This window comes from Lissotriton vulgaris, chromosome 2_1 (genome assembly GCF_964263255.1).
Source record: "Lissotriton vulgaris chromosome 2_1, aLisVul1.2, whole genome shotgun sequence".
Lineage (NCBI taxonomy): Eukaryota > Metazoa > Chordata > Amphibia > Caudata > Salamandridae > Lissotriton > Lissotriton vulgaris.
The window spans coordinates 996,846,688-996,860,618 of NC_141687.1; the positions used below are offsets into that span (position 1 = coordinate 996,846,688).

General features: G+C 47.5%; 1 protein-coding gene across 1 annotated transcript in view; it reads left to right on the plus strand.

Moving 5' to 3' along the window:
* TTC21B (tetratricopeptide repeat domain 21B) overlaps positions 1-13,931 on the plus strand; it is a 502,211-nt gene that overhangs the window by 353,305 nt on the left and 134,975 nt on the right. The window contains exon 23 of the mRNA XM_086956589.1: positions 12,833-12,983. Coding sequence (XP_086812715.1) covers positions 12,833-12,983 — 151 coding nt within the window. The remainder of the gene's footprint in view (positions 1-12,832; positions 12,984-13,931) is intronic.

Sequence of the window (13,931 nt, forward strand, 5' to 3'; positions counted from 1 at the left end):
GGGGCAAGATTTTCAGTTCTAGGTCCTAACATATGGAACTCTTTACTGCTGGAAATTAGATTGGCAGCCATTTATATGAGCTTTAGGAGGCTCTTGCAAACCTGGTTATTCTGACAAGCATATGGTTAATGTTACGCTGGAATGCCACCTATCTCTACTTCAGTGCCAAGAAACCTTTCGGGTGTACGTACTATATACATATTTCCTATAACATAACATTTAATTGGGCAATGCAGTCTTATTGGTTTTCGTGGTGAATAATTATTATTAAAGGGGTTTGTAAAAGCGCCTGGGGGCGCCTCCCGGCCTGTCCCCGCGCTGTGGAGAGAGAATCTTAGGAGGGTGGAAAACAGAGAGACAGGCAACTAGAGAGTAAATAGATAAGTCTTCAGCAGTTTTCTGAAGGATGCCTCATTTTTTTCTAGTCTGATGTTCATGGGGAGGGTATTCCACTTCTTAGCTGCAAGAGTGCGGAAGGACCTACTATAATAATGGTGTAATTCTTCTATTTTATCAAGCTGTCTTGGAATTTAATCTCCTTTCATGCAGCGATTCATTGTGAACCTTGACCTGCGTTCATCATTAGAATTATTGACTTTCCAAATGCACGTTGCATTTTCATTATTACGGAACAATCCTTGTCTTTTCTCTGTATATGGATAGTTCTTTTAAACCCGTTTATTTTCAGATTCTGGCTTGTACAAGCTGGCTGGCTCTGGAGCAAAGGAACACCCCATGGCTGCTCCTTTTACTTGGTTGAAGGACACTTCTTCAAGCATTAGTTTAGTTAGTTTTATGGCAAGAAAGTCCACTTTTGCATAAATTATGTATGGAACTGTAAGTGATCTTTCTCTCATTGGATATGTTTATGCAGAGAGCCTTCACATTTATTGTCATAGAGTTGATAGGAGCCATGAACAGGAAAGCCTACCATTGTATAATGATATCCATTGAATCTGAAAGAAACAGGTTAGTGTTAGATTCCGTACCTTAGAATATCCCCAGGCGTCAGACTGGATCCGGAAAGTTTTGCATAGCAGTACCCCTGCGCGTCGGTAGGCGTCGTCTGCAGCTCCGCGTCCGTCGTCGGCGTCTTAATTGCCGGGATGACGTCGTCGGAGTACTTGGACGCCGCCCTCGCGCGATGACAGTTCTTCTCCTTTCTGCGCCAGCAAACGCAGATCCGGGAAGAGCAGTACTCCTAGTCAATTTTTGACTAAACTTTTTGATCTCTTTTGGATCTTCTCGAGTCCATCCCTCGACTCTCGGAGCCGATAGGGATGCCCGGGTTCAAACCCTGCGACAATTGTAACCACTTGATGTCGGTTACCGACCCCCACCGTCGGTGCCTTTACTGTCTCGGGGCCGACCACGATGACAAGTCTTGGGCCGACTGCCGGGCCTTGACCTCGAAGGCTAGGCTGGAGCGGTTCCGTAAGCGTCTCAAGCTCCGGCAGTCGGCCCCGCGCCGCTCGAGGTCCCGGTCAAGGAGGAGGTCGAGGGACCGGTTGCGGGGCCACAGTCATCACAGCTCCGCGAGTCGACACCACTCGTCGGGCTCCAAGTCCTCAGGTAAATCGAGGCACAAGAAGTCGAAGAAGTGACATCGCTCTTCCGACTCCCCCCATCGCTCGCGCGATGTGGCCAGGGGTTCGGGCGACACCGCCCACGCAGCTGCAAGGGCAGCGCCTAGCTCCATACCTGCCGGTCCCTGGGATGCACGCGACGCGGAGGAGATCACGGACTTCCTCACGTCCATGAGGTCGCGCTTCCCTCCGTCGGAACCCGCTGAGGCGCCTTCGGGCCCCGCAGGTCCCTCTGGGAGCTCAAGCGGGCCGGCGGCTCATGCGCTGTCAGGTGCTTCGGCCCCGGCGCCGACTCCGGTCCTGACACCGCAGGGCCCCTCAGGACCAAGGCCTGGATTTGTGACGACGCCGGTCGACCTTCCGACCCCTCCGCTAGCGCCATCACCAATGGTGTCACACCCGGCGCCGTCTCCAGACGATGCCGTTACTGGTCCCAACCTCAGTCCGGATCCGGCGTTGGACCGGCGCCGCCCGGTGCCGTCTTCGACGCCGATTGGCTAGCCCTTCATCGACGACCCGGCTCCATCATTTATTCCTGACTATCAGCAGATGGATGACGAGGAGGACTGGGAGGGGTCTTAGGACCCTCTGGGACTGCAGTTCCAGTTGAGCCAGGACTGGGCAGACGAGCTGGGGGAGGCCAGTGGTCTGGACACTTCGCCCGACACTGGATTTGTCTCCCCTCCTATTGTGGCTACGGAGGAGGGGGCTGCTTACAGCGTGGTGTTGACTAGGCCAGCCAAGGCCTTGGCTCTTGAGCTCCCTGTCGCGGCCGTGAGGACTAACCTCCTCACTAAGGTGCTGAAACCGCAGGCAAGCTCCTCAAAGCCTCTACTGCCATTCAACGAAGCCCTCACTGACGTAATGTTGAACACCTGGTCCAAGCCCTCCACAGGCCTCCCTGTGGATCGGAACTTGGCCCGACGCCACTGCCTGGCTCCGGGCGACCACAGCTTCCTGTCTGTTCACCCCACCCCGAGAGCCTGGTGATCCAGGCCTCTACCTCTCAGACCGCATTCCTGACCGCTCCTCCGGCTCGGGAATCCAAAAGGTACAATCAGTTGGGAAGAAACTGTTCTCCTCACTGAGTTTGGGGTTGCAGTCTGTCAACACCGCCTGCTTTTTGGGCCGTTACACCCACTCTCTGTGGGATACGGTTGCGGAAGTGCTGCTGCAGTGCCTGGTGGCGGTCCAGGCAAAGCTTACCCAGGCCCTAGCAGAGGGACAGGATGCAGCCCGCTATTCCATTCAGTGTGGACTCGATACCACAGACTCGCTGGGTAGGGCGATTGCGACGATGGTGGCGGTTCGCCTCCACGCCTGGCTGAGGTCCGCCAACTTTTCGGGGGATGTCCAAACCACCCTTATGAACAGGCCCTTTGATGGCCGTCGCCTCTTTGGCGACAAGGCTGACAGTGCGCTGGAGCGTTTCAAGGACTCCAGGGCTACAGCCAAGTCCTTGGGCCTCGGCCAACGCCAGAAAACATCCGCCTTTCGTGGCCAAGGAAGGGGCGCCCCCACACGTCCAGCTAGCCACAGGCCGCAGAACCAACCTCAACGCGGACGTGGTAACCGCCGTGGCGGTGCCGGGGGACAACGGCAAGGTCAGTCCACACCCACCTCCGCAGCATCTGCCTCTAAATCCTCCTAATCCAAGTTTTCAGGCCCATCCGATGCCAGTTGGGGGCAGGGTTCGCCATCACCTCCTCCACTGGCGCTCCATCACATCAGACAGGTGGGTGCTGCAAATCGTCCGAAGGGGCTACTCCCTCCCCTTCGAGGCGACCCCTCCAGCCATGCCACCGCAGTACCACCGCATCACTTGCGACTTCTGCAGGAGGAAGTTACGGCCCTCTTGGCCAAGGGGGCCGTCGAGTGTGTTCCTGGGCCAGAAGTAAGACGTGGTTGCTATTCCCACTACTTTCTGGTACCCAAGAAGGGCTAAGGAGGCCTACGCTCTACCTTGGACCTACGGAGCGTCAACGGCTTCCTCCGGAAGGAGAAGTTCAAGATGCTGACTTTGGCTCAGGTCCTAGCTGCCCTGGACCCAGAAGACTGGATGGTAGCGTTGGACTTGCATAATGCGTATTTCCACATCCCCGTCCTGCCGGCCCACCGGCGTTACCTGCGGTTCACAGTAGGCCACAAGCACTTTCAGTTTACCGTGCTCCCCTTCGGCCTTACCAGCGCCCCACGGGTGTTCACAAAAGTGATGGAGGTGGTCTCAGCTCATCAGCGCAGATTAGGGGTTTCAGTCTTCCCCCTATCTCAACGTTTGGTTGTTGAAGGCGTACTCGCCCCAGACAGTCGTCTCCCACCTCCAGACTATGGCCAACCTCCTGCACTCGCTGGGGTTCTCCATCAACGTTTCGAAGTCACACCTGTGCCCCTCTCAGAAGCTCCTTTTCATCTGAGCGGTTCTGGATTCGGCGCACTTTCGGGTTTATCCTCCCGAGCAGCGGGTTCGGGATATTCAGGCTCTGATTCCGATCTTTTAGCCTTTATCCCGGGTCTCGGTCAGGTTGACTCTGCGGCTCCTGGGACTGATGGCCTCCTGCATCCTTCTGGTGCATCAGTGGGCACAGCATCAGAGCAACCTGTCTGACCACGTCCGGATCTCGGAGGGCACTGCAAGACAGTTGCAGTGGTGGCTCACGGACCGCGATTGGGTCAGCAGCAGATCTCTCTCCCTACCCCAACCGGAGCACTTAGTGGTGACGGATGCGCCCCTCCTGGGATGGGGGGGCCACATGGGAGAGAGGGAGATCAGAGGCCTCTGGTCTCCGGCAGAGTCCCGGCTCCAAATCAACCTTCTGGAGCTGCGGGTGATCCGGCTTGCACTGTGGTGCAGGTGTTCATGGACAACACCACCGCCATGAGGTACTGCAACAAACAGGGCGGGTGGGGTCGTGAGCCCTTTGCCAGGAGGCCCTGCGCCTCTGGCAATGGCTGGAACACCAGGGCTTCACCCTGGTGGTTAAACACCTGGCAGGTTCCCTGAACGCCAGGGCGGACGAACTCAGCCGCCGGTGCATGATGGATCACAAATGGTGTCTGAACTCGGACGTGGCGCAAGGCCTCTTTCAGCAGTGGGGAGAGCCTTGGTTAGATATATTCCCCACCGAAGTGCACACACAATTTCATCAGTTCTGCACGTTGGAATTTCCAAGGCGGCACTCGCTAGGAGACGCTTTTCGTCGTGAGTGGAGCTGCGGTCTGTTGTACGCCTTTCCGCCTATACCACTTCTGCCCAGAGTGCTGAAGAATATCAGGCGGGACCGGGCCCAAGTCATCCTTGTGGCTCCGGACTGGGCACATAGTTACTGGTATCCCGAGCTACTCAGCATTTCAGTCGATCCTCCGATTTGTCTGCCCTTTCAGGAGGACCTTCTGTCGCAGCAGCAGTCAACGGTCCTCCACCCGAACCTGTCCAGCCTCCACCTCCATGCGTGGAGATTGAGCGGCGGCAGTTGAGGCCATTCGACTTGCCTCCTGAAATCTGTGTTGTGATTCTGGCTGCCAGGCGTCCCGCCACAAAATCGGTGTACGCCTGCAGGTGGAACAAATTTGTGGCATGCTGCACAGCAAAGGCTGTGGATCCACTCTCTGCCCCCCTTTCAGAGGTTCTCCTCTTTCTTCTTTCTCTTGCCCAGCAGGGCTCTGCTCTGGGCACTATTAAGGGCTACCTCTCTGCCATTTCTGCCTTCTTGAGGCTTCCTGATCAGCCTTCTCTTTTCAAGTCCCCTGTTGTAAATAGATTCTTGAAAGGCATCACACACATTTTTCCTCCTGTTCCTTTCGTGAAGCCTCAGTGGGACTTGAACCTTGTTCTAACCTATTTGATGTGCGCACCCTCGAGCCCCTTCACAATTGCCCTCTACGTCTTCTGACTTACGACTGCATTCCTGGTTGCCATCACCTCTTCCAGGAGAGTGAGTGAGTGAGCTCCAGGCTCTATCTTCTAAGCCTCCTTTCCTTTCTGTCCATCCGGACAAAGTTGTCTTAAACTCGTCCCTCTTTCCTGCCCAAAGTAGTTACAGCCTTTCACATCGGGAAGCCTATGACATTTCCCACCTTCTTTCCGCCTCTGCATCCCTCGAAGGAGGAAGAGAGGCTCCACCGTCTGGGCCCAAAACGTGCGCTCTCTTTTTATCTTGACCGCAAACGCCAGTTCCGGGTGGACGACCAGCTCTTTGTTGGTTACATGGTCGCGAAGAAGGGATGGGCGGTGCACAAACTGACCATCTCTCGGTGAGCCGTGTTGTGCATCAAGGTCTGTAACTCCTTGGCGAAAAAGGAGCCTCCTGTTGGGCTGAGGGCCCATTACACTCTGGCCACGGCGGCTACTACTGCCCTGGGTCGGGGAGTCCCCTTGCAGGACATCTGTCAGGCAGCTACGTGGGCTTTGCTGCACACGTTTGCTAGACACTACTGCCTGGACAGCCAAGTCCGGAGAGATGGCTTTTTTGGCTGTTCCGTTCTCCAGGACTTTCTGGTGTGATCTTGGTTCGCAGACCCACCACCGGGGTTGGTATTGCTGGGGTATCTATTCTAAGGTAAGGAATCTAGCACTAACCTGTTTCTTTCAGATGCACAAGTTACTTACCTTCGGTAACAATATATCTGTAAGAAACAGTAGTTAGTGTTAGATTCCTTACCGCCCCACCCATCCTCCCCGTTCTGCGAACCGATATCTAGGGTTAAGAACATCACTTTCAGGGCACTAGTTTCATGGCACCAGTGTCGGTCTCTGGCATGGCTCTGCGTTCCTGGCGCGGAAAGCTATGTACAAGAACTGACGTCAGCGCGCGAGGGCGGCGTCTAAGTACTCCGACGACATCATACCGGCAATCACGACGCCGACAACGGATGCGGAGCCGCAGACGACGCCTACCGACGCGCAGGGGTTCTGCTACGCAAAACTTTCCGGTTCCAGTCTGACACCTGGGGAAATTGTAAGGTAAGGAATCTAACATGAACTACTGTTTCTTACAGATATATCGTTACAGAAGTTAAGTAACTTGTGCATCGTAGCTATATAATTTTTGTAAGCGGTCCAAAGAGTTTTAGAAATGGATCCACGTATTACCACAAGAATTTTAGTGCATCACTGCACCTAGAGACTATTGATTGTCCAGATTATGAATTTTGGGCAATAGCTAGACGGTCAAAATCCATTGTTCATTACTTGCTAATAAATCCCCTTCTTTATGTCACAACCAGCTGCATAGATTTCCTATTTTCAGGATTCTCGGTTTCTCTTGATAGTTCCAATGCAGGATTTCCCTGTGAGTTTTCTGTATTGTGATATATTGGCCTGCTGTTGCTTTGTCCTGTTTAGCTTGTAAAACCCTCACTCATTACCTGGAGACTTTTTAGTGATAGTAGGACCATTTTGTAATATATGGATTGTAGGTCTTTGCTCCTTATGAGTTTCTATTTGATAAAGTGCTTCTCTTCTCAATCTGTTTCTTTATTATGCCCTTTCTGAGGTTGAGCAGTGTCAAGAACTTGCAAAGGAATGAGTTTGTTCAAGGTAGGTGGAACTGCTCCTCATGTTGCTAGCCAGCGTTTTCAATGAGTACTCTGCTCTGCTTATTGCTGAGCATCCATACCACAAGACTGTTCGGCATCTCTGCTGTCAGTAATAGGGGTGATCCATGAGCTTCATGTAGCACTTGGTTTAAAGAGAGTAATGCCATGACTTTCAGAAAAGGGGCTAGATAAAAACCCTTTCGAAGATGGTGGTCTCTCGGGATGTTATTAGAGGTTACCAATCTTAGATGAAGTAGATTTGTTTCCTGTGATATTAGTTCATCTTTGAATCATATCGAAGGGAGGCAGTCATGTGAGGAGGGTAAATCACAACACATTTGTTCCCACATATTTCTTGCATTCTTCACCCCTATGTTACTATTTTTGACCCAGCGGTTTGCAGTTTGGTTTTCCTCTGGGTCATATGTTGGGAATTCCTGCTTGGCTCTTTTCTCCTTCCTAATGCCAGGGAAAGCTTGGTGCCTTGGATATTTCTTCAGTATAAATCTTTGTTTAATCAAGAGCTATAAGATTACCAAGGATGTTCTTTTATCCTAACTGGGACCCTGTTAAAGAGGCACTTGATACCTTTCACATTTATTACTCCGTGCAGAGTGGTACAGGGGCTAATGGGAGGAATCACCCTTTCTTTGGGCAACCAAGAACTACACTAAAAAGCTTTCTCTGCACCCAGTCCTTAATGTTGTGCCATTGCTGTTTTCTTGAACGCCACTACCTGTGGTGGCATGGTGAGTGTTGGGTGTCCAAAGGTTTACTTTTTGTATTCCTTTGAAATTATTACACTGGTACTGGAGGCTTTTTGTTGCCCAAAAAAATCTATAGCCAATTTTTCCACGTGGATTCTGGTTTCCTATTTTACTTTGTGGACTCTGTTTACCAGACACAAACGATAAAGTGTAATATATATTTTTTTTTAGCTAATGTGTTTTGACAAGGCTTATCTCTGGGTTGTTCTTTATCATATGTATATTTTCCTGTATGTGTAGATTTCTCCCATGTTGTAATCTCATACCTTCATATCTCCCTTAAGTTTGCTGTTGACTCTTATTAAAATAGGTACTTGTGGATCTTCTCCCCTGTGTTCTGATGGTCATGATTGTTGTGCATTGTTGCATGATCTGTTGAAATTTGAGCTCGAGGCTGCCTCAAAGATATGTTTGTATCTTCTCTTTTAGCATATGATTTCTTGTAAAAATATTTTTATTACACAATAGTTCAATGATAAATACATAAATACAAGAGGAGATTCACCAATAAAAAAGAGGGTTGTAGCCAAAGAGATCATTCCAATAGCATTAACATTCAGATTACCATAATATCAAGTACATTCATTGGTTGCATCACACTTTTACCTGTATTGCACAAAACCAATTTATTCTACAATTGCAGCATGTTTTGCACTAGCAATTCAAAGGGATCCTAGGAACCCCCGCCCTCAAAAAAAGTGCTATACCAGTGCATTTCACCTCTCAACATGTATATTCAAAAAACCAGACCATGATTTAGTTCATATTTTATCAAGATCGTGCCCCCCCCAACCTACAAACCACAATTGATCACAGTCACTGAACTGTCAAACTTAATAACTGGACATGGTCAGCCCGAATGGCCTATCTGCAGATCTCCTTTCCATCACTGAATTGGTGCCCAGATACGATTTCCCATTTTCCTCGCTCTCCGACCTTTGCATACGATGACTGCTTTTCCTAGATTAAATATTGATAATAGTCGAGCAAGCCATTGATGAAATGAGAGGGCTATTTGAACAAGCCAAACTGATGAAATGAAGTCAAACCACTGCCATGGCCGCAAAAGAAAAGTGCTGATCAAATCTTGTAGTCCCAGCATTATGCACACCCAACATTAGCTGCGGGGCCAGCGTAACCTTTATATTCAATGATATTTCAATAAACCTTGTAATATCCCACTTAGAGTATCTAAGAGTGGACAAGTGCAAAACCTAGGAATAATGTCTGCCTTTAGGGTTTGACAGCGAGGACATTGAATACCAGCCCTCCCACCCAGGGCAGCCCAGTCGAACACTACAGGGTATGACCAAGTTCAAGAGATTTATAAAATCTCCCAATGGTTAGACCAAGTTTCAGCTGCCAATTTATCACAGTTTTTACTGATCATACTGTAACATCATATTCAAGCCACCATGTATCTGGATAATTGAGCATTTCTCTTTGCTCACCATGACCTCTTTGGTAAAACCTCTTGGCCCCCCAATTTTCTTAGAGAAATTTGCATATTTGTAAATACTTGAAAATTATTTCCAATTGATCATGTATTTCTCCTGAAGGTCCAAAAATGAAACTAAGGTCTCTTCCTAGATGTCCCACAGCCGTATTAATTTTAAGTCCTTCCAGCGTGACAACAAAGAATCATGAAATATTACGGGAAGCACTGGGTTCCTCTGTAATTGAGTATAGTAATCCAGGCTCCCCAGTCATATTTATTTCCTCAAAGACGACCAAATCCCATACATCGCCCGAAGAGTCTTAAAACTGACCTTCTTATAATAACTTGGAACAATATGCCTAAGAAAGACGATTTTGACCTCTTACCCAAGTAAGATCTCATAAATGGTGGGTGTGCCACCTTCCCATCGATCAGCCGAGTCTCCCCCACCCCCCACTAAGGAGCACATATGTGAAGCGTTGCGGGCCATTGATCAAGTTTTCGATTTGAGACAGCCCAAACCCCTCTATCCCTGGGAAGTGTCATGAATTTCTGTGCCCTTCTTGTCTTACCATATGCCCAAATGAACCTACTAGTCATAGCATCTATTGCATTAAACCAGCACTTTTCAAACTCCAATGGAATCACTCTTAAAAAATACAGTACTTTAGGTAAAAGAAAATAATTTTTGCTATATTACCACCGCCAATAATAGGTTAAATGCAACGTATCCGTCTTACCAAAATCTTGTTTCGCTATCTGAATAACTGGAGTCAGATTATTTTCCACAATTTGATCCACTTTGGCTCCGAAATGCTTCATTTGGCATTTTTAGGGAAAATTCCCTAGATGACATCTGCAAAGCAGCTACATGGTCTACACCGCACACATTCACAAAACACTATTGTGTAGATGTGCAAACCAAACAACAAGCTAATGTGGGCCAGGCTGTTCTCAAAACATTATACCAAACTACTGCAACAGATAGGGGTGGTTGCCGCTAAAAGTGGATACTGCTATACAATCTATGCACAGTGTGCAATCTGCAACTCGTATGCCTCGAACGGAAAATGCTACTTATCAGTATGCATCTGTTCTTGGCATGTAGAGCTGCAGAGTTGCACACGCCCACCCGCCTCCCCGGCTACCCATGTCTGTTCCAGTATTATCTTAATTAGATACAAATTATATGGGCATCCTTCCTTTTCTTGCAAAGCTCCATCATTTTCCTATGGCGAAAAACAATCTGGGGATGGAGCCGATGCCCATGCGCAATGTGGTACAAAGGAGGAGTCACCTATCTCGTGACTTCCAAAGAACTTTTCAGGACAACAACAAACTGTAAACACCCGGGCCCAACACTAGGTGGCGATCTATGCACAGTGTGCAACTCTGCAGCTCTACATGCCAAGAACAGATGCAAACTTGTAAGTAGCATTTTCCTTTGCTGCTGCTCACTTACTTGGTAAACCCTGAGCTGCACTTCACGCACCTACCCCTCGCCGCTGGATCCGGGTGGAGGAGGAAGGCGGGGTCAGGGCCGGATATAAAGGAGTGAAAACCTCCACGTGATTAGTACACAAAGCGGGGTCCATCTTGTAGAGTCTAGCCTGTGGGAGAAAGAGCGGCTTGCTCGAAGTAATGTCAAAATTAAACTCAAGGGGATGATACCCAGAATCACTAAACTCCATTCATGTATAATGTAAAGGTGATATTACGTATTTAAATGGGCAATTACGTATTTAAACTGAAATTTGGGCATGGTAAGGATATATGTCGGCCATCTTGTAGTGGTAGGTTCAGATCACCGAAATAATAGTAGTTTCGGAAGCAGGAAAAATAATGTGGTGGAAGACTCTGTATTCCTAGTAGAATCACTTCTAAGATGTGTTATATCCCGGTGACAAGGGAATAATTCTAGAGAGCGTGGATAAGGGAATTAACTAGGTCATAGTATGTATGAAGACAATTATTCAGAGGTTGATCCAAGGGGATATCTTCATTAAGGCCACGACTGTCAGAAGATAATCTGTGGATCCATTGCTGTTCTTTGTAGAACAGGCCCTGTTTAGATATCTTCTGGGTTGCTTCAAGGATCAGCCATTGAAGAGAGTCTGGGGTGTGGTTCATTTCGAGGAAGTGCCTGCACATTTTTGTATTGTTTTTCTTGCACCTAAAGTTGCTTCGGTGCTCCGAAATTCTTGTTTTCATATTTCGGGTCGTCATGCCAATGTGATAAAGATTACAAGGTCATATGATCAGGTAAATACAGTTTGTGCTATTGCAGTTGGTGTGGCCTCTCATTTCCCACTTGAAAGAGTCTGTCAGAGTAATACTTTTGTATTTTTTAGTGAAAGGGCATACTGCGCACCCACCACAAGGATAGTGGCCTGTAACTGCTGGCAGATTCCACAATGTGGTTTGGCGATTGGTTTAGTTTGTCTTCTTAGGTCTAGTGTGTATCAAGATGTTTTTGATATTTTTAGACCTCTTGAAATCAAATCTAGGTTGGTCTAATGTGAGCGACCCTGTGTTGAGTATAGACCAATGGCGTCTCACGATTCTTCTCAGATGGATAGACGCCGGTGTGAAGGTTGTCATGAATGGGTTGGATAGCCAGGGGGTTTCTTTCTTTAGGTTCTAACAATCCCTCCCTGTTATTGTTCTGTGCTCTTTTTCTACATTTTAACTTCTCTGGTCGGGTAGCCTCTCTCTCTTAAGTTCCTTGACAGGATAGCTGACTCAGTCTTGTAATTTGCCATTGTGCTGCAATTACGTTGTATCCTTTAGTCACCCTGCCATAATCGTTCGCATCACAGACTGTACCAATCCCCTCTTTCCATTAGGAACAGCACGGCAATTTTTGAAAAGACGTATCCTTTTGGGCACGCTGTGTGGCTGGACCTTCTACTCGTAACCAAGTAGTAATAGCCCTTTACTCCTCCTTTTTGATACCACACTTAATAATACAGCCTTCAGGAAACCTATTTTAATTATGCTTTTAGTCTTAAAATGGCAAATGCGTACCTTCAGTGGTATATATGATAATAAGTAGAAAACTGCAAAACCAAACCTAGAAATGTGAATTGGTATGCTCAGCATTGCCAGAAACAGTCTTCAGCTACTGTATGGACCAACGCTATGCAGACTTGGTACTCTTGCTTAATGTATCGATGCTTTCTTGGTAATACAGTACTGATTTTTACCACAGTACTACCCTGGGTAATATTTCCTTCCTTTTAATTGTGTTCTTTTGCCTTATTGATTTGTTGTATTTAGTTGCTCTGTCTTTGTTGTATACTGCAGCTGTGTATTTGAATGTGTCACTTGTCACTTATCTGCATGAGCCCTATGTAATGTTTGCTTAAAGTGTGGACACTTTATTGGCGGTGGTCGAGGAGCAAGCAACGTACTGGTACTGACACAATTCAGTATTTAGTATGAATATATGCATAGTACACATTTGGTAATTAATATAAATATTAAAAATTAAATATTTGTTCTAGATAACTACGCTACTCTATCACGGTTAATTGACCTGCTCAGAAGAGCTGGGAAGCTTGAAGAAGTACCGAGATTCCTCGATTTAGCGGAGAAATATTCCTCACGAGCAAAACTGGAACCAGGATTTCACTATTGTAAAGGACTGTATCTGTGGTAAGGAAATGTATCCTGCATGTCAAAGCCTCAAGTATATAACCTTCAGTGTAATCAGATCTGCGTAGTACACAGTCATCCACACAAAACATCCGCAGTCATATTGTGCACTCCATGAACAGTTGTTAGTGTCTTTCAACATGTTAAAAAAATACTTTAGGAAGCTATTACCCTGACATTTGGAATTCCCAACTTAGATCCGCATGGTCATCTCCGCGGGACATCCTGAAATATCACCCCCTATTTAACCGTAGACCGTACACTCAGGATGCATATCTGTAGGTCTGTAAATGTATCAATCATTGTTTCTCTTTACTACATGTATATTTTCTCCCTTTATAAATACTCTCTGTCTTTTGCATAAAAGCACTGTAGCACCCTTGGATACGGTCAAGATCATGCTGCACAAAAAGTCAAATACATAAAATGTCACTGACATTTATGCATTCAGGGAAACTAAACATTATTCTGTCATGCATAAGATGATCTATATCAACCAGTGTAAAAAAAAAGCTTCTTACTGTTCCATACTCCATCTTTGGTATTCAGTTCCAACACTATGCCATAGGTTGTGGCACAGAGTAGGTCCCCTACTTTGTCATTGCAGAACAGCAAGCTCCATGTAAATCTGTCTAACATTATGTACGGATGGCAGTTTCAGCATTGTAAAACGAGCTGTATTTAGAATCTCACTATCAGAGTGAGTCCTTAGATCTCACCTACCAGACTGTACCTGAATGGTCAATTGCGAGATATCTTAAGTTACGGTCGGACTTGAAGCCTGCCCGTTTCTTACAATTGGTTGACTTCATTGCCACACTCATTTGCTTGCTTATTATTTGTTAGCAGGCGTGGATTGTTCATGTGTTTGTACCTCTAGTGGAGCATGGACGGATTACTGTGTACTTACACTGCTCACACTCTTAATCATTATTTCTTTCTTGTTTA